Consider the following 22,171-nt stretch of genomic DNA (forward strand, 5'->3'; position numbering starts at 1 on the left):
TGAACATGGAAGGTCCTGTGACCTTGATCAAAGATGTTCTTCAAGCTTTACCGCTATACCAAATTTCAGCGTTGCCAATGCATAAACTAATTTATAAAGCTATCACTACCAAATTTTGAGATTTCTTGTGTCAAGGCACTAAGCACACTAGGAAGTGGGCTATAGTGGCTTGGGAGAAGGTATGTTAACCAAAGTTGGTAGGAGGCCTTGGATTGAGGGATCCATAAATGCTTAAGAAAGCCTTGGGAGCCAAACTGTTGTGGTGTTGGTTGCAAGGGGGTGGGAACTCTTGAAACAAGCATGAAACATAAAATACAATTAATCCATTTCCCAGGATAATAAACTCCCCTCCTCGATTTACTCCCCCGCCCTTGGTTTTTCCAATTTTAACTTTGACGAGGTTGCCAAAGGAAATCCAAGCCCAACCAAGTATGGAGGATTATTCAAGGACTGGCATGGAACTACTAAGGATATATGTTGGCAACTTTGGAATCACCAACAACAATGTTGTAGAGTTTATTGCTCTAGAACAAGGTCTGCAGATCGCAAGCAAATAAGGCTTTTCTAATATCCAGGTGGATGAAGATTCCCCACTGGCCATATCCACAACTTAGAAACTTATCTAGGGTACCCTTGTGGCAAAAGTGGTTAAGAGTTGGGATTTTGAGCTATTGGTTTCTCGGATTCAAATATTGTTATCCACCTTTCCTTATGTGATCACATTACATTCTCGTTGGACTGGGAATAAGGTAAGCCAATCTTCTTGTAAATTGGGGATGCTGGGAGAGAGAATTGACTTTTAACTCCACATGGCCAATGCAAACCCAGATCAATTGGGTCAATCAAATGAATACTATCGTCAAGGAGGACAAATATACCCCGTGGGGGGTGGACCCATGCACTAACAACCTTTTCTAATTTCTTATGGCTATAGGTTGTGTGTATATCTTGATGGTTTTTTGGTTTCTTGGTAATCTCTTGTTTTGGATATCTCAGTGTTTTTTGGCTACTGTCACATTTCTGGTGAATCAACTACGAACCTACAAATCCATTAAGCGTAAGACTTGGTAAACTTTTGAAATATTGTAGACAACAATAGAACTTATTGCCATAATAAAAAAACTCCTCAAATGTGAAATATTGTAGACAACAATAGAACTTATTGCCATAATAAAAAACTCCTCAAATTACAATTTCTTTTTTACTAATTGACAAACATAAAATGTTAAAATAATGTATCATTTTAAATATAAAATAAACACAATTTTAAATAATATATCATTTTAAATTAAATAAAAAAACCAAACTAAATTAACCAACTTTAGCTGTATTAAATTTTCACATTTTAAAATATATTAAAAAATAATTTATAATTAATAAAAAAAATCATTCAAAATTATTCAGATGATGCTTTTAACATTCATATATATATTTAAAGCTGAAATAAATGATAACACATATGTTTCACATATTAAAAAAAAAATTGAATGTTTAAAAGACTATCAAATAGATGGTAATGGACTATTACAAAAGCCACTTACATCATTTCTTTATGATGTTTGGTATGTTATTGAAATAAAGCTGCTCCTTTTCAGAGTTTTCTTGCAGCCATTTAAGCAATTGAATGTGCTATTCTTAGCAAGCAGCTTCTACCCGTGTCTTATTTAGGAAGCAGCTTCTACCCGTGTCTTATTTACCTTAGTTTCAAGGGTTGTTATAGTCAACGATATACATTAATCAGAAAGGTTGGAGTAACTAACTTTGCAGATAGCAAACTTGTATAAGCCAATAACAGCCTTTGAAATCACCTTTACATTGCACATTGCAAAACTGACTCACTTTTCAGCTTCATCAATATTGATTATGGAAATAATACATATCACATAAAAAACAAAATGATATTTCTAAATATCAAATTGTTCTTATCAGGATTCATTAGCCCAATTGGCCTGGTTCATATCAAAATTCCTTGGCCCAATTGGCCTCACTACCCACTCTAGGCATGCTAGTCTGTCTCTTGGCAAACACATCTACTTTGAAGTTCGCTCCACACATCTGCCCCTTACTATCAACACGAGGCATTGCCATCAGCTTATTCAGAGGATGTTCAAAACTCTGCAAGCCACCTGATGTAGAGAAAAAACAACCTGCAGGGCCAAATGCAACATCAGTATTAATAAGAGACAAAAATTAGATTACTGTGCTTGATGTGTGAAACAGTCAGAATAGGCAAGGTCTAATTTAGCAGTCGAATATTACCTCGGGGAAAAGGAGCAAAAGATTTTCCACATCCCTCTTTAAGGACATGTGGATCATCAGATAGGACAAGGCAACCATCAGCTGCAGTGCCCCAAAAGAAAGGCACTGAACCATCGGCATCCTGGAAATAAAAATAGTGTCCGAGTCAGAATGCCAGGAAATCCACAATTTCTAAGGAAAGATTTTATTCAAATAAATACTCAGTGCAGCATTTTTGGGGTCTATGGAAATCTGATGTATGAACAGACTTCTCTGGGAAAAAGGTGTTGATTGGCCATGTGATTTTGAATAACTATTTTCCCCTTACCTCTCTAGCCAAACAAAGGAGAACAAATCCATTGGCAAATAACTCATGCTTAACTGGGATCTGAGTGGAGTCAGTATGCTGACTTGACTCACTATGTTACCGTATCATCAAGTTCAGTAGAATAAATTCGATCATCCTTTTCTATGTACAGTCATAATAATTGAAGCCTATATCTTAACAACGGCTTTAACAAGAGCAGCATGTAGATATTCTTTATATTACAGGGTTTCTCTTGGATGGCCAACTCTGCTGTGTTTCTCAACTATGATCAGTAAGGTAGGCCAGGTTAGTTTTAGCTTTTGGGACTTGTAACTATATGGCTAGGGTATGGATAGCAATTTGTAATGATGGGACACCTTCTTTCATCCGTGACCTTAATGAAAGTCGTGAATTTGACAGGTCCATGTTGTAAATTTTCCAAAATAGTAACTGTCTTACACCACAAAAGGATAGTAAGTGCCTTACAACAGAAAAAAGAAAAAGATGCAGTATATATATTAAAAGAGTAGGCATGTACTTCTTCTAGTTTTAAAAAGGATCTATTATCTACTTCATTTCAGAGTATATTCACGTTAGAAGAGTCACTGAGTTCTAGTCATTATATCCATAAACCAGATTAATGTATACTGCAAATATGTTGCTGTTATCAAACCGTTGCCAGTTAGGATAGATCCTGAAACCTGTGTGTGGCAAATTCGCCAGAAGACCGCCAGTTGACTGGAAAAATCTCTACATTGCCCTTAAGCCACACGTTAATTTGAAAGCTAAAGTTATGGCACAGATTTTTCTCAAGGCTTGTAATTTGAATTTGCTAAATCTTTCTTTCAAAAGGATCTCATCATAACTCGTCTAAGAATGTAAAGCTACTCCAAAAAAGAGAAGAGATGGGTAGGAGTTTGCAGGGTCAGCAGATCCACCTGTCTATGCTAGTGAAATGGTAAACCTGTGGATTAAATAAAAGAGGCAGGGCCTAAATTTTCCCCCCTGTCAATTGCACGATCAGGAAATATGATTTCGATGAAAAGAGTACTAAAATTCCAGAGATAAAATATTGGGAAGCCTCAAATTTATTTATTATAGAGGGAAATGTAGCAGGAAGGATAGAAGGAAATGTGCATTGTAGCAGGCCAGAAAGAAAAAAATTAAGGGTTTATCTTAGATATTTCAATGGAAAATCTCAAAACCCCCCAACAAAAAAAGGAAATGAAGGGATAACAATGACAAGCGTACCACTGCTGTGAAGAAAGCTTGGGAGGTGGAGTCGTAAAGAACGAAGGCAAACTTTCCAGAGAGATCTCTGACGACCTGATCTGCAGGGTAGGGGCCCCGATCTCTGAGAGTCCGATACGCTTCTATGACAATGTCCACTTCATTTGCAGTTTTGTTCAGACCATATCGTTGCCTCAACACCGCTATGTTGTCCAAGATGCCCTCGAATATGCAGAATATGTCATCTACAACTCCCAAAGATCTGCAAAATTCAAGAATCACCAACTATAAGAAGATATTAACAAAAGGAGAGATTAAAGAAAGGAAGTGAGAAGAGAAAAGATGCCTGGGTGTGAAGAGAGGCTGGCGCGAGTGAGTGTAGGCCATGGCACCGACACCCCCAAGGTTAATGCAGACGGTTCCAGAATTGGCAGAGACGAAAGATTGAACCAAATTGATGCCATTTTTCCTCTGGTCAACCTCAACATGGGGGCTCGTCAATTCCTCAGGGCCTTGAGCCACGGAACTCTTCAATACTGCCAGCATTTTAGTCAGAAACAAATTTAAACCAAACTACCTGGTCGGAGAAGAAAAATACAAACTAAGAGCTAAATTTTACAAAGAGAAGACAGAGAACAGCACTGTGCTGGTTTCTAACGGAGACAACGGACGTTCAGTTGAACGGATGGAGAGATGAATGCATTTATGAGCGAGGATGGATGTTATATACTAATAATTCGCCTATTCATGGGTCAGGTAATTGGATAAGCACGCCACCTCAGCGTGGGAATATATATGCCCTGCCAATCTGGTCTAGTCAGGTTGATACTGACATTGGGTAATGGATAATATTTGCACGATTTTATAGGAGGTTTGTCCCCATCTTGTCAGCAGCATTTTATTTTCAATCACCAAAAAGTTCGGATAAGGAAAGATATATCCATAATGTACGGTTGAACGAGACTTCGCTGGGAGATTTTTGATTAGGGAGAGACATTTTTGGGTTTGGGTCGTTAATTTGTTTTTTATGTTCAAGGAAAATAAGTTTTTTTTGCCAATAAAAATGGTTTAATTGAAAATTGGTTTGTTATTTTTGTCAATGAATGTTTAGTTGGAGGCTCGGGGGTTTTGAATTGACGGTGAATGGGTGCATTGTTAACGCAGTGCTTGCCATAGGTCATTGATTCATCAAATTCCTTGTGGGTGCTTACCTACCAAAAAAAAGAATGCTTGATTGGAGTGGTAGGGATAGTGATTTGTTATTCTATCCATTTACGTTCAAGTTCATGGAATCATGTCATGTGAGTAAATTTTAGGTTAAAAAAAAATTAGTTTACTATTTTTACAATATTTTTTATTGTAATTTTATAATTAATTATTGTTGAATATGTGGAAAGAATTTTTTATAACATTTTAAAAAAAATTAAAAGTGTAAAATAATTTTTTATAAATTTTAAGATATAAAATATATATAATTTTTGAGACATTGATATTAAAAATAAATAAAAGTTTTTATACTAAAGAATAATATACATACAATTTACAAGAGGTATGAACTACTTGTTGGGATGTTAATTTAATGTTTACCAAAGCCATGAACTAGTTGTTTGGAGTTAATCTGGATCTTTTTTATAGTTATTTTAAATCTATTTATAAAGTCTAAAAAAAATTAAAACATTGTTTAATAAGAGAGTAAAATCATAAATTTTCGGTAAAGGGATTTAATGTATATACCATGAGAATATATTGAACAAGAATTTTAAGGGATATTAAACAAAGTATACACACCCAAGTTGATGAAACAATAAAAATTTGGATCCTTTATTTTAGATATTGCTCTTATTGTAACTTTGATGAAGTATAGATTTTCACAACATTTGATAGTTTTACTAATACCAAATCTATATTTTTGCCATTACAATCACTCAAAACTTATATATAAATCATAATATCTCACTACAGCCATATTTTACATCCAATTTTATCTCTCATATTGGAAAACCCAAAATATCTTCTACTCTTAATAAACTCTAAAAATATATATATTAACTATTGTAACCACCCCTCCCACCTTTACCCAAATCCACAAGTTTTCCAGTAAACATGAGGTGAGAATTACTGTGTGAGACTTTATTTCTAAGATGCACTTATGAAAATGGGGGCGAGGGGCACCCAATGACACATGATCACAGTGTTATTAACCTAATTTGACCCAACACTATTTCTTTTCAAATTTGATTCCTTAAATTTAACACAACTTTCTATTTTTGAAAGTTTCTTGGGTTTTAAACTTCTGAGGTCATTTTGAGGGCCTAAAAGACATTTTCAAGGAAAACGTAGAGGCTAGAAAAGGGCCCAAATCTATTTTATAAAGTTCTTCCTCGACCTCCTCATAGAGATCTTCGAAACAAGGTTTTATGATAGTCAAACGGAAATCATATGCCAAAGTTACAACCTCAAGAAGTTAGAGGCCCCAATTACTCATTTATACAAACACTTTGTGTACATAGTACCTGTAGGTTATAAATACATATATGTTCATTAAATCAATAAGCTCACCAAACTCACTAGGGAATCATTAAGAAGGCTCTATGCCCTCTCCACATAGCTACAACAACACTTATTAGTCCATACATTCATCAACCAATCAATAACTAAATAATTCATGACAAGAGCCATAAAGGATACACATCATATGAACAACATATAACCAAAAAATAACTAGCATATAAACCATGGTAACTTAGCCATAACATCGTCAACACAATTGCTAGAAAATATATATGAATTGCAATAGAAGAATAGCTTGCATGAACATATGAAAATACCAACTAAGTTAGGGACTTCCACATACCACCGGACCATAGATTGGGTTGAACCAAATCTCTCTTTCAGCAAATCACCCCTCTGCCATATTCCAAGCATGAATATGGGATCTCATAGAATAAACCAAGATAAACGAAACCAGGGCTTCCAGAGGCCAAACCACCCCAACCCCAAACCAATGATTCCACCTCACGGTCGCACCTCACTAACACCAACCAAATCAGTCTCTACCCAAGCTATCCAAGATCTAGGAACTAGTAACTCAACCCAAAGCCTTCTAGAGCTCTAGAGTGTTTGTCCAACCCGGTTCTAGGGGCTAGTAACTCAACCCACTAAGGGCTCCAAAGCATTTGTCCCAACCTAGGCTCCAAGACTAGTAACTCAACCCAAGTTGTTCTAGGGCTTCCAAAGCATTTGTTCCAACCCATAGCCATAAGGAATTATAAGCACCAACTAGAAAACAATCAAGTAGAAAAACCCACAACACTATGACTATCCAAGAAATGGCAAGGCAAGACTAAAACCACTATAAATCTAGGTAATCCTCCATGCCAATGACAATACATAACTAGATAATTGCATGCATACACCATGCATCCATAAATCAATAAGGAAAACACAGATGCAACATGTTACCTGCAAAGCAATCCAATTGTAGTTGTTGGTCCACATGTCCCCTTGCGCTTTTATGCTTTCCTTTGTCTTCTTTCTCCAAATCCAATGTATGTCAAAGTGCTCCAAGAATGCTCCAATATTTCTCTAAGTGTGCATGAGTATGAGAGAATGAGAGAATAAAATAGAGTTGCACCTAAAAACTATGAAAAGCTAACCAGCGTAAGCTAAACTATAAAAAAGGCGTGAACTAATCCTCAAAATCCTTTTTATCATTGAGGCCTCTATTTTCTTCATCTTCCTTCATTTTTCCTTCAATTTTTCTCACATGCAAATATGTGACCCTTCATCTCCATTTTCTCCTATTTTCCTTTATTTCATAAATAAAATGTCAATTATTGCCTATTTTCCTTTTATAATTTCCATAGCCATAAATTAATCACTAGTGATACTCATCGCTATGTTTTGCCCAACATTCAACTTGGAATACGTGTCCCATGATCTTGGTCTTATTTTTATTTATATAAAAATTCAATCAGGAGTTGTTACAAATATAAATTCATTAAAAAAATTACATCCACATTGTAGAGTACTCAATTGTTAAAATTACATCAAATATTTAATACATGATGAAAAAAACATGGTTAAATAAATTAGAAAATATGACAAATTCTTACATCTAGAGCTTAGAATCTTAAAAAAAAACATTATTTTCAAATATTATAATTCCAAACATGTATGTAAATTCAAAGATCAAATAGATTTTGTAATTCTTGATGATGATTTCAAGTATCTATTTGTTCTTTTCTATGTGATGTGATGATAATTAGGGCTAGGGAAATGATTAGGCAGTAGCACATTTCCAGGTTTTTTGATGCACTCACTCTAGGATTTTCTTGTAGTTTTTGCTCTACTATTAAATTGCCTAGTTGGGAGGACAACATGATCACTTTTAGTGGAAATGTTCATGGTCATATTTTGAGTGGTTTCACTAGATCAAGCCTACGAATACATTAATCTTCTAATTTTGGGTCTCTCATTTGCAATGACAACTGGCAGTATCTACTTGGAAAGGGAAAATATGTTCAAGTACTTGACTCAACTCCTCTCGTGGTGTAGCAGGAGTGGCAAGGATTTGTTATGTAGAGTTTATTTTCTTATAGTGGTTTCAAGTGCTTTGTTCACTAGTGTTGAAAAAACTTGTGGTGAATTTTTCTATCCATAACAATCTACTTCCTTAATCCTTCTTATTGACTTTGGGATCTAGTGCAAACATCGGTCTTCCAAAATTCCAATTAGGAATCCAAAGAATTTGATATTTGTAATGCAAATGAAACTTTCCTTCTGCAAATGTGGTGGGAATTTTCCTTTCATGCTCATTGTAATTGTGATGAATACTTTGATATGTTTGTCTGATACTAGAAGATTCTCACTAGGAAAAAATACAAAGAAGAAGTTGTATATTGAGATGGATGAAGAAGACATCAACTCTTGTAAAAAATTTCGTTATTTTTCTTTCTCAATTAGGGTCCCTTGATTTAATTGTTAAGAGTCAAATCCTTTTATAAAATTATAATAGAAAATTTTTTGCTAAGAGAAAAAGTTCCTCAAAAACAAAGAATTGAGCAATAATAACTTGTATCAAGTTGAGAACAATTTGAATTCAATACCCCTAGCCCCAAGTTACCATGAAAACTAGAATTTAATATTGTGGGATTACCTTCGGATGGAAGTACATATTCCTTGCTTTATAGGGTAGTTATTTGAGTGTAGAAATGGTGGTGTTGGTGTCCACATTGAAGGCAAGAGTGATGTTTTCAAAGGAGGTGGAAATAGTCAATGTGTTTGTCGGATGGGAGAGGCCCATGCTAGCAGCCTCCCCTTCTTGTCCATTTCTTTCCATATCATCATGCTCTCATCTAGCAATCTGTTGAGGCAATTTAGCAAGTAGCATGACTATGGTCATTATTGGTGTGAAGGACAAATCACTAAACCTAAATAAAATGGTTGAGCTATGAATTGTAATGGTTCGTATATTCTAATATCCTTATCTACAAAATTTGATGAATTTAAGAAATTTCAAAGAGGTTATGGGTGCAAATTTTTAAGGAGAACCAATTAAATGAAGAACATATAGCATACAAATGATAATTACTTTATAAACAATATACCACAAGTGCTATTCTATACTAAATTATTTAGATTACTTTTTTATTTGTAAATTTGTCAAGTATTTCTATTGAAAACAGAAAATATTACATAAGATATTATAGTGAGAGCTCTTCATTCCATCAACAGTCTCGAAGGAAGGTGAGTTCACCTTACCATGTCCACAGAGTGGAGCACCATTTACAAAACTACAAAAAGTGGCTAAAGGTGAGTCCACCATACCAGATACATGGAGTAGAACACCATTGACAAACTTTACAAAAAGTCACCAACTAACAACATATGGAGAGGACTATTGTTTGTAGACATAAAAACCCAAACGAGTATGAACTGTAAACATACTAAAAACCATAGAGAATAGTAAGATTAAGTAAAAACACTTGAACAAGTAAATTCCTTCAATCTTGAAAATTGAAATTGCTTTCTTGATGAACATTTTAATCGAGAATGATAACTGGTGAGCATGGGGAAGCGTTTGCATGGGTATTGTTCATTGGCAAATCAAAATTTGCATGAATAGTGCTGGGAGGCATAACATTGAGGAATGTTTCCTCTTCTTGATGGTCATTTGAATCAGTTTCTGAGTCTAAAACTAGAAAATGTTCCACATGACTCAACCTTATCACTATATCATCAAGATTAAATTTGATATCCTGCAATATTATCTTAATAACCTCCTCACTAGCAAATATTTTGTATTTATCAACTTTCTTATCATGGATAATTATGCTAAGCAATGTCTCCATTTGACAATGGTGGGTAATGGAGCAAAGAAAATGAAGTCTTCTTCTCCAAAACTTTCTTAGGATCCAACACCCATTTTAAACTGCTTCCACTTATCTCTGAGTGAGAGAAATATTTGTGATCTCCAAATTATTTGGCTTCTAGATTTAGAATTTCCTTTCTGACCTCAAGAGGGGTAGCCTCAAATAAATTTTCTACTGATTCCCACCCGAAAAGGCGCTTGTTCCTTGAGGAGGATGCCTTGGGAGAACCACCCCATCGAATCGTTTATCTTTAGCGTAAAGCCAAAAAATACCTGCAAAAAAAAAAACAATAAAAAAACAAAAAACAAAAAACAAAAACTTGACTATAAACACAGTAAAATAGATAACGACCCAAGAAATGTCTCGCTAAGAGTGTAATCCCACTAGAATGCAGAAGGAAAACTTAACTATAGGACAAGAGGAGAATGTAGGGTAGTGGAGGAGGAGTAATTGGTACCCATCGTAAGCCCACTTTGATGACTGTACAAAATTTGTTACAACTTGCAAAGACAAATATTGGGAAATGCCATAACTAATTTTAGAACCAAATGGAAAATGTATCGGAATACCAAACCCCACAGAGAAGCACTCGAAATTTAAAAGAAACCTCGACTAGGTCAAAGGCTTAAATGGACATCGGGAATAAAATTGCAACTAATTCAAAGGATGGACTAGTCCCTGTGTTGTGCAAAAACAGAACGAAGAACATTGACAAATAAAATGATCTTGGTTAGTTCTAAGGTTGAAACTACTAAAGGAAACAAAACATTGAGAAACCCAACAATGAGAATGACCACGATAGAGTCCTAGTGCAACAAATTGAAGATATATAAGTGGAAAATGACCCTCAAACATTCTTACGGCCATATGCTTTAGCCACCATTTGTAAAGAGTCACAGAGGTCTGGAATTGACGAGCTACCACGACCATAACAATAAGGCGACCACCTTTCCACCACCCTGCGAGCAACTTAAGGCCTCTATAATGCGTTGCAGACATGAGGAGACTTGTACAATGAATGGTATGAACGCCATAGTACCGGTACGACAGGGCCCAAGTGTCTAGGTTGAGAAAAATCTTAACCACCCTAAGGCAATGTCGCATGATGAGCTCATAAATGAGCATAACCTGCCTATCATAGTGTTCTCTTCCTATAACCAATCTACCATGGAAGGAGATCGCCATATCAAAGAAAACAGAAGGAATGCTCTTACTAATGATCTTGGAGCATATAAAAATGTTAAACCCCAGTTGCAAACATTTAATTTGAGGGGACCTAGGCAGGTGATCCCAAGTACATGAAGCGTGGAGACACCATGCGCATTCCATGTGAGGCCAAGTGTAGGGTCTGGTTCGCACATCGAGGGTCATTGATCCTTTGCCCATATGAAAAACGTCCATGTAAATTATAACGATGATCAGAAAAATGCATTGGTAGCAGAAGTTCAACACCATATTTAACATCGTCGTCATTTATAACACTTGCCAGAAATAAGTTTCCATTTTAGCACCCCCGTTGGGGGCATAGACCTTGGTAGCTAACTTATCCTAAACTACCAAATTCCTTACCTCTTGGAGATCACCCCTTCATTCCATCTCCATCCATGACTCATCAATGGAGATGTATTTTTGTAAACTACCCTAGTTCACCAAGTCATCTTCCACTGTGTTCCCTTCCCTCTGTTTGTGGATGGGGATTACATAGTTAAAGTTTGATAATAGGTCACTTATATTTATAACTATTGCCTTTAGACGCCAGCTATGTATAATTTTATCTTATGCGTGACCAGGGAACAATTTTCTGATATAGCAGATTACTACTTGAGAATCTTCGTGGACTTGGAGTAATCTGAATCCTTTCCTAATAACTATTTGGAGCCCTCTTTCAAGTGCCATAAATTCTTCCATGTTATTTGTGTCCATCCCATAGGAGTAAGTGAAAACATGTATGGGATTTGAGTTCACATCCCTAAATATTCCTCCAAAACCTGCTTTACCTGGATTTCCCTTTGAAGCTCCATCAAAACTTAGGTTGATGAAATCTTGTGGGGGTGGGACAAAACAGATCGAACTACAAAGTGTATTGCGTACGTCCTAGGAAAAATCAGTGAGCCCCCTATTAGCTTGGATGTCCAAGTCTTTTAAAATGAGTGTCTCGGTCTCATTAAGATGACAATACTCAGTAAGTGGAGGGGATGCCAATACTGTTTCCCTAATGTTCTTGGGGATAATATCTTGGAGGGTTTGTGGAGTCCTTTGCTTTCCTTCAAAGATTCTAAGATTCCTCTTCTTCCATAGAATCCATTGTGAGAAAAATAGGGATAGTTACCATGATTTTGAGACCATAAGGTGTTTGATCTTTCGTGCAAACCAATCTTCTAACCAAGTTCTAATTATTGAAGTGTTCGAGATAGGAAACCTGAATAATTGTTGAACAAAATCCCATAGTTTGTGGGAAAAAGGAGACAGAAGTAAAAGGTTTTGCACTAACTCCTCTTCTTGAGAAAAAAGAAAACAAATCGATGGACCCTCAAACCCCTTTGTTCGGAACCAATCCCATGTTAAAAAATGCCCCAATCAATTAACCATAAGAAGGTTGTGATTTTCGGCCAACCACGATCCTTCCATAGATGTTTCCACAATTTAGACTCCTCCTGCAATTGAGACTCAACTAACATAGAGTAAGCTTCTTTTAACATGAAGTTACCCAATGATTGTCTCCACCATCTGAGTATATCCTACTTATTTGATATTTGGATTAGTCTATTCTATTGGTGACCATCCCTAGATTGTTCCCTTGATATTTCCCAATCTCTTTGTGTTTTCCATTGATGCCGTCACTAATTTTTCTCTGTTTATTTCCAAAAATCCACTACCGTATGAGCTCCTTAAGCTTGTAAAAAAAAAATTATAAACTTATTTAAATTATTTAGATTACTAAACTTCATAAAAATACTATCCTTAAAAATATCATAATAGTGAAAAAAAACACACAACATATTAATTAAAATATATATATATATATATTTATATAAAAAAATATTTTCTTAAATAAAAAATTCCTATGTATACATTTATTATTTAAATTATATATATATATATATATATATATATATATATATATATATATATATATATATATATAGATATATATATACTATTTTAAAAACAAAGACATAGCACAATGTACACCGTGAGTGCTATGTCCACCCTGAGGTAGTTGGGTGCACATGGAACAATATAAAGCATGGTAAATGGTGTCTAACCTAGACAACACAATTAATATATGTATTTTAATATAATTTTATTTTTATTTTCATATTAAGAAGGTTTGTTGGTGGGTTAGGGTTATGTTTTTTAAACTAAATTTAAATTTTATTTTATTTTAAATATTTTGTAACTAGTGTTGTTTGTTTTTCTAAATAGTGGAAAAAAAATTTATAATTTAATTGTCAAATTTACTGTGAGACAATTATTATTGTCTATTATTCGTTAATGTAGGTTGATTCATCACTATTACTCAAGTAAAACCATGCCACCTATAATTATTTGTTGGTGGTCCATAAGGGCAGGCTTTCATTCCTTCCATGTCTCTGGGTCTTGGGTTGTTAACATGTTTCCTTACATTCTAAGCAAATGAGTTTTTAGCCAAATAAAAATAGTTTTATGGTATAGTCCAAACTCCTTTCTTAGATTATTATATAAAAAGTGTTTTCTGTATAAAAAGAAAATAGTTAATAAAAAATTTATTTCAATATTATATATTTTTTATCATAAATCTATTACTAAGCAATATAATAAATGTAATTTTCTCCCAATCAGGATGAGACGTGGTGTCAGCGGTGACAGACCTTGAGTTAACATGGTCAGTACCAAAGCGTTTATTACAACTGCCCCCCACATGCTTAAGGCAGGGGGTGTGGTGTCCTCACTCATGAATGCATGGGATGTGGGCTGGCAGGGTGGCAAAGGGAGGGATAAGGAAGGGTGGCAAAGACGGGGAAGGTATTCGACGTGTCGAGTAAGTGAATTTTGCAGAGGAGAAGGAAGGAAGCTCAAAGCGGAAGAGAGGAGGCAGAACTTCGTCTGCGGGCTAGCGACGACTTTCTGGTATGTAGTTTGGTCTCACTCCTAGTCAATTTCTAAGCTCTGGTCAGATTCCTACAGCAATTTCATGCGCTGGTAGGGGTTCCACTAGGGAGGAGGGAGAGGCAAAGGGCCATCCCAATGGGGTGTAGCTCAATCAAGAAGAAACCAGGGGAGGAAAGGGAGGGCCATGACCCGACTTTGTGTGTCAGCCATTTTGCTTTTGAGCCAAAATTTTGGCAGTGGCATGGATATTATGGGGTTGATCCAAGCTACAGGCCCATACCTGTTAGCCCAGTCTAGGGGTATTAGGGATAGCGGGCATGTCATGTCGGGGGGGTTGAGTGAAGTTGAGAGAGGTAAACAAGAGTTGCGGTAGGGGGACAAGACACCAACAATGCCAACAATTCCCTGGGGGGGCATAATTGGCAGAGAGGCAAGAATTCCCATGACAGGAAGTTGCTAGCTGAGGAAGGGGCATGCGGGTATGACAACAATTGTAAAGCCTGGGTCTAGATGGGCCTAAAAGCCTGGCTCCTAATGCAAGAGGGTGACCAGCAACTGAGCCACGGTAAGGGGGAGCGGCACGGGGAAGAGACTGGGGACCCGAGTTTGGAACCCAATCCCCTAGGCCACCTATGGCCACAGGGATTCCTTAACCTGCTGCAGGCCAGGTAGCGTAGAGAAGCAAGGTATGACCAGTCGAGATGGATTGATGTGAACAGAATCAGGGATCTAATGGTGTTTGAATGTCTACAGGGCATCAAGGAATAGGATATGCCTCCAACAAAACAAGGGTGTGGTCATGGAAGTATGGGTCCGGCTCCCCAACCAGCCAAGAGACCCAACCCGATGGAAGGTCGCAGGGGCCGCAAGCTTGCTGAGCACCTCATAGCAGAAGCAGCTACGACATATAGGGATGAAACAGATGAAGGTACCCGAAAGCTAATTGATGACTGGGAAGAAGAGATAAAACAGGAGATGGAACCGAACGACGAGATAGAAATCTAGAGGACGATGGTTCCTGACCCAGGGAATACAAGAGGTAGAATCATGCAATTCAAACACACCCTGTACCTGTATTTCTTGATGAAAATTTTGCATGGTAACGCAATGGAACAAATCTTTGTGGGGATGGCAGTCACATTGTAGGGCCTACCTAATTACAAAAAAGACATGGAGAAAATCCTCTTTCAGTTGCACAAACATGATATCAGAATGGATCATATCAACCATCACATCCCTTGCATTGTGGAGCTATTTGGAATGTTGGAGGTAACTACTAAAGATCCTGCTCATGTTGCCTCAGACTCCGAGGAGTAGAATGTCAAGAAGGATTAGTTCCTCTATGCTTAGTTTTTGTTTATGCAGATAACATTTAAATTTCATGTTGTTTATGCTAGAAGTTATATAGTATTTGAACATGAGACTAAGACCTACTTAGCCTTGCTAGAAAGACTGGAGCAATTTTTTTTTGGATGGCATATAATGCTGACCGGTGGCCAACAGACTCGGTTTCTCCTCGAGGTGAGTTGAGGCCACTAGGTAAATTTGTGTGGTGTAAATTTTCCTTATATATATAATAGAAAATGGATGGTCCTACCAAGCATTACAAAAGAAAAAATATATAATAAATGTAATTTTAGTTTTAATAGGGAATTGCTTTTTAAAAGAGATTTGGGGATGATAGTGTTAGCGCAAAAGTTATAAGTGAGAAATATGAAAGAATGGTACTAGATATTTATATTGAAATTTCACCATCAGGTAGTGAAAGTTTCATCAAAGTTTTTAGTATTAAAATATTTAGGATTATTTTAGAAAAACATTTGCCATAAATAATAGAGGTTTTAGTGGATATTCATTGAGTCAAGAGGCTCATTCTACAACAGAGTGTGAGAGAGTTGTGTAAGTATGTCTGTGTTCAACTTGTTGAGCTGAGAGGCTCATTCTACAACCCAATCTGAGAGAGATGTGTAAGTATGTCCATGTTCAACTTGGTGTCGACATGTGTCCCATTTAAAATTTTAAAAAATGTCATATATTGTTGGCTTGTTGGAGCCTGACCCAAGTTCAGAAGTGATTTAGCCAAACAAATCCTGAACTACCGGCCCTTTCGACAACAGTCCGCGGAGCGTGGACTGAGGTCTCACCCGAGGTAGTATGGGAGAGTGCTAGAACCAGGTTTCCACACCCTATTGATGTCTTGATGAGGTTTGGAAAGTTTGCGACCCGATCCTGTGCACTCGCACTGCCCCGCACAGTTGTTTGACCTTCGCGTAGTTTTGGTACAAAGCGTGAAGAGGTGTTGTCTAGATCCTTTACCCTTACTATGTTATTATTATAGATCTGACTTAATTTTGTGGGCCCAGTAGTCTTAACAATCATTCACATTCATAACAAGTGCGCACAATCATAGAATGTAAAGAGATGCATAAAAATATAACAGAAGCATAAACATACAGATCTACAAATAGATGCACAATATTTCATAATCAACTTAGCTTCTATTAAACTTTTGTTCTGTCACAATCCCAACTTCGCCCTGTGCACTCAGTTGCAGTGGTTCACACACACAGTTGCAAACTCTACCAGGCCTCTACGCACTCAGATGCAGAGCCTCTCTCTACTACTATGACCCAAGACTTGGACTTACAGACTCAGAGCGAATATCGCACTCAAAAACCCAAATCACTTAAGATCAATACTAAAACTTTCCTCTACCCTTAGAGCCTCACTCTTTTTATACATTCCCATGGTCTGCGGACCATGGATAGGCCGGCACATTCTATATTAAATTACAATATTTTTAGGGTGGACTACCCTAGACTCTCGCACTCTGCACTCGCATTTTGTGGGGTCTTTACATTACATTGACCCAAAACTTCAGGCTACAAGCCCCAAAAATCTGCTATGGGGGGGATCTGCTGCCCAACACGCCCCCAACATAATCATCGTGACTTGTCCCGAGTCACTCGGCTGGTGCAGTGATCTTTGCATGAAGTCCATCAAGTTGTGCCTGCACATCGTAAAGGTCCGCAACTCCTCATACTGCCGTTGTCTGGATTTTCTCCCTTTCTGCTTCAAAATCATATGCTTCTGACTTGATTCTCTACTGTGAGGTCAGCTTCCAGTATCTGTGTTTATAGTCCTACACCCCTGTCGCAAAGACTGTAGTTCGGTCGGTTAGTCAAACAGCCGACCCACCCATGTAGAGCTTCAGGCGACTGCCATTTACTTTTCTCGAGAAGGGCTCTCCATTCAGTTTGACTAGCTGGACCACGCCTCCGTCTGTGACCTCCTTTACCACATATGGTCCCAACTAATGCATTCTGAATTTTCCAGGAAATTTTTCAAACTTGTTGTCATACAACAACACTAAATCATTTATCTTGAATGCACGCAACTTTATATGGTGATCGTGCCAAGCTTTCTCGCGTTGTTTCTGTACCTACTGATGGAATCCCACCAGAAACCATTCTTCTTCAAGTTCTTCCAATTGCGCGAGTCTCTCTTCCAAGGCTTTGTGGTTTGCCATGCCTGTCATTGCTGCTATCCACAAACTGGGTACAATGTATTCCTTTGGCATGACTGCTTCTGTGCCATAGACTAACCTGAAAGGTGTCTGACCCATCAATTTCTTGCACGTGGTTTTGTATGCCCATAATACGACAGGTATGTGCAAGTCCCAATCATTTCATTGCGCGTTACATACTTTGGTCAACACAATCTCCAGAACCTTGTTGAATGCTTCCATTGTCCCATTAGCTTGCAGATAGTACAATGTACTTTGCTGATGATACACCTGGAACTCCTCAGTGAGTGCGCTGATAGTTTCATTGAGAAAGTGCGTTCTGTGATCACTCATTAAAATTTTCAGGCATCCAAACCATGTCAACATGTTATCAAATAAAAATTTTGCAGCAGTGGTAGTCGTGAAGTCCTTAACCGACTGTTCTTTTGTCCATATGGTCAGGTACTCTGTCATGGTGATGATGTAGTGTGCACCTGTCTTCCCCTGAGGTTTTATTGGTCCCACAAAGTCTTTTGCCCATTTTTCGAATGGCTACAGTGTCATCTATGGATTGAGTGGCATCTCATCCCTTCACGATGGTTTCCTAGTTCTTTGATATACGTCGCAGGCCCGACAGTATGCTTTCAAATCTTGATGTAGGGTTGGCCACCATAGCCCAGCGTGAAGAATCTTTTGTGCTGTCACCCGGCCTGCATAGTGTCCTCCTGTAGCACCCCCATGTGATTTTGGTAGGATCTGTCCTCGTTCAAATTTAGGTACATATCTTCATAATATCTCATTGTTTCCCATTTTATATAGGTGCCCCACGATGACAAAAAAGTCTGCCACACATACCACCAATTCCTTCTTCTGCTGGACTAAATATTCTGGCGGCGCAGTCCCTGTAGTTAAGAAATGGATAATGTCTTCGAAGTAGCCATCCGCGACACGTACTGCATAGAGTTGTGCATCAGGTAGTCCTTCTTCCAAATTGGTTGGTTCCTCGTCGGTCTCAATTCGTGATAGGTGATCTGGTCCTACATTTAGGCGTCCTAGCTTTACAATGGCCTTGAATTCATATTCTTAAAATAGTATCAACCATCTGCATATGTGCCACCCCAACACCGGCTTGTTCACCAAGTATTTCAACGTGGAATGATCGGTATACATCTTGAAGTACCCACCAAGTAGATAGTGGCGGTATTTCTGGAGCACGTATACCATCGCCAACGCTCAGTAGTAGAATAGTTCTTTTCGACTTTGGACAATGGTCGACTTGTGAACGTGATCAGGTGATCCACGCCTTCCACGTCTTCCTGTGTAAGTACAGCACCCAGCGCGATACGCAACACCTCAACATGTACATGAAATTCGATGTCCCATTCTTACAAGACCAAAATGGGAGTGGATGACATTTTTTTCCTTGAGAACATCCAAACCTTTATTACAATCATCATTCCAACAATATGTAGCATCCTTTTTCAACAATTATTCCATTGGTGCCGTGATTTGTGCATAACTCTTAATAAACTTTCGATAGTAACCAGTGTGCCCCAACATGGAGTGTAGTTGTTTAATACTTCGCAGCGCTTCCAGATTGAGAATAACGACAAGCTTCGCAGGGTCCACCATTAGGCCTTGCTTGCAAGCCACATGGCCGAGCAGATTTCCACAGGGGATGAGGAAGGTGCATTTCTTAAGATTCAGCGCAATTTGGTGTTGTTGGCAAGTATCCAACATCGACCATAAGCTCACTATATGGTTTTTAACTAACCCAAATATAGTCCAATCATCCAAATAGACCTCCAAAAACTTGTGGATAAATTCCTTGAACACGGCCACCACTACCCGCGAAAATATCGCTGGCGCGTTCTTCAGTCCAAAGGGCATAACAGTGTATTGAAAGCATCCCCATTCAGTTACGAAGGTTTTTTTTCTCCTATCTTCTGGCGTGATCTTGATCTGATGGTGCCCTAAGAAACCATTCGTGAATGAGTAGGCTTCCTGTCCGCCAACATTCTCCAATACTTCATCTGTAAATGGTGTCAAGAATGGATCGTGAACACAGGCGTCGTTAAGCTTCCTAAGGTCCACGCAGATTCGAATTTCACCCTTTTGTTTTTTCTCCTGCACTACTATAGGACTCACCCAGTCGGATTCTTCCACTGGTTCAATAATTCTTGCTGCAAGCATTTTGTCTAACTCTTCACGGACCTTTTCTTTATACTTCGGATTCAAACGGTAAGGTCGTTGCTTAACTAGCGTTGCATCCGGTTTCAGGGTAATCTTCATCATCCCTAAGTCGCCAATGATCCCCTTCAAATCCATGATTTTATTCGGGAACAAATCTTGATATTCGCAGAGTAACTTGGCGACCTTATCCACCGTAGCATCATCCCAATAGTCCCCAAGCGTCGCATACTTCGGCTCCGCATCTGTACCAATGTTTACCTGCTTTGTTTTCAGCGACATAGTGATGTCAGGGTCCTCAATTGATGGTCCTCAAACTTCACAACTCCCTTCAGTTTTTGGAATATTAATGTTTCGGGGGTCGTCATCATCCTCCTCTACTTGTACGTTATAACATTCTAGGGCATGGCTTAGATGGGGTGACCATACTAGTTGAACTACTTCCCGTGGTTCCTGTGGTATTTTGAAGATGACAACTTTCATGGCTTGCAGCACGTTGTCAACAGTATCCGACCATGGGTCTTCAAATGTGAATGTTAACAAAAATCCCTTGCGCAAGACATCCCATTTGCCCATACCATGTCAGAGTTCTGTCTCGGTATACTAGTTCATGGGTATGAAATCCAGGGTGTGGTAAAATAAGTGTACCCATTCAGGTTGAGGTTCTTCTCCATAGGCCTTGGTCCATTTTTCGAGGTGCGTGCACGGGTCATCGCGTACATCGTATTTATCTGTTATTCATAGTTTTGGTTTCCCAAACCGTGGCCGCATCATCCTCTTGCAGTTGCGCCAGTTTTCAAAATTTCCTTGATGTGTTCCCCACCAACGTGCAGGTGTTGCACGCAGTGCCCACTTTAGCGCATCGAATGGCTGGTGCTCCGATACGACACTCTCAAACTTGCTCAAGAATTCATCCACTACTGTCAATCCATCATATGTCGGTAGATCTCGAGCCTAGGCTATTACGCAACGCAGTGATTTAGTCATCATGTTGCAATTCAGCGTTGTCACTTCGTTCAATCAATTGTGCTAGCATTCATCTTCTTCGTCTGAATCCGAGGTGCAGGAACCTGCGCGCTCCCACAAGATCCTTCCATCTGCAGTCAGATTCACCCACTCCTAATCTCGCGCAGTTATCTTGTAGATACAATCCAGCTCATCATCACTTCCATCGTCGCGCATGGTTTTAGTTTAGCGCTCTCCTCGGCTGGGTCTAGAGGAATTACTACGTGTAGAGACTTTTTCTCGAATATCATTTTCCACTTCTTCAGGTTGATGACCCCATTCATATCAGTGGCCCAGTTTATTCCTAGTAACACAAGATAAGGATTGTTGTCATCAACAATCTCTATTACTTCAAAGTCCATTTGTGTGCTCGCGCCTTCGATATCCATTGTTACCCTCTGCAGCCTCCCCATGGGCAGAATATTCTGTTGGTTTTCCATTCACAATTGAATCGGGGACCACTGCAATGCGGGCCTTCCCATGCGTTCATGTGTCTGCTTTAGTAACACATTCGCGTCCGAACCCAAGTCTAGGATTACCTGATCCATTTCATACTCGCCAATCTGCGTCGTTAATCTCATTTCCCTCCCAGTGCGCAATACATGCCTTCCCAGCTTCTGGACTACGCGCGGTTCCCTCGAACCTATGCACCTAGTGATCAGATCTTGTAGTCCTTTAACTTCCTTATTATCGCGCAGCAACTTCATGCATGTCTTTGAAAAGGTAGTAAGCATAGAAGGATCCATTCCCAGCTCTGTTTGATCCTTACTACCTAAAGTAGAGGCCTCCGTGAAGCTCTTCTTAGCTTCCATAAACGTTTCCTTTGCATGTTCCATGTCAAACTTAGGTTCCTTTGTGGGAGCCTTGCAAACCCATGTATCTTCCTTGGGCTGGTTCCCATTATCTTCCCTTGTGGTCGCGCCGCTTCTAAGTACCATGTTCATGTTGTAGTCTTCTTCACGCAGTTCAGACCTCATCATTTGGATATTCTGAGTTGGAGTAGGCTATAGTACCCCTTTCTCGCACATCTGTGCAATCAACATAGGACAATCTACCATTTCATGATCAAACTGCTCACAGTACGAACAAGATATTCTCGTTGGGTTGGTACAATCGTAAGTGTAGTGCCCTGGTCCTTCGTAATTATAATAGATTAACTCTTTGCAGCCCCTTCCTCATGTTTCTGTCTGCATTCTATATGCTCGGGTCCACTCCATCATTAACTCATAG

The 22,171-nt window shown here is 38.5% G+C and overlaps 1 protein-coding gene across 1 annotated transcript; it reads right to left on the reverse strand.

Moving 5' to 3' along the window:
* Nucleotides 1-1,483: 1,483 nt before the first annotated feature.
* Nucleotides 1,484-4,476, reverse strand: LOC149142780 (stem-specific protein TSJT1-like). Its single transcript, XM_089447427.1, has 4 exons — nt 4,122-4,476; nt 3,797-4,037; nt 2,260-2,380; nt 1,484-2,147 (listed from the first exon to the last, which is right to left on the reverse strand). The coding sequence occupies exons 1-4, from the start codon at nt 4,319-4,321 to the stop codon at nt 1,960-1,962; spliced, it is 750 nt and encodes a 249-aa protein (XP_089303553.1). The 5' UTR covers nt 4,322-4,476; the 3' UTR covers nt 1,484-1,959.
* Nucleotides 4,477-22,171: the final 17,695 nt, after the last annotated feature.

Source organism: Pinus tabuliformis, chromosome X (assembly GCF_031772625.1).
Source record: "Pinus tabuliformis cultivar Carrire ecotype Pingquan chromosome X, CPIR1, whole genome shotgun sequence".
NCBI lineage: Eukaryota > Viridiplantae > Streptophyta > Pinopsida > Pinales > Pinaceae > Pinus > Pinus tabuliformis.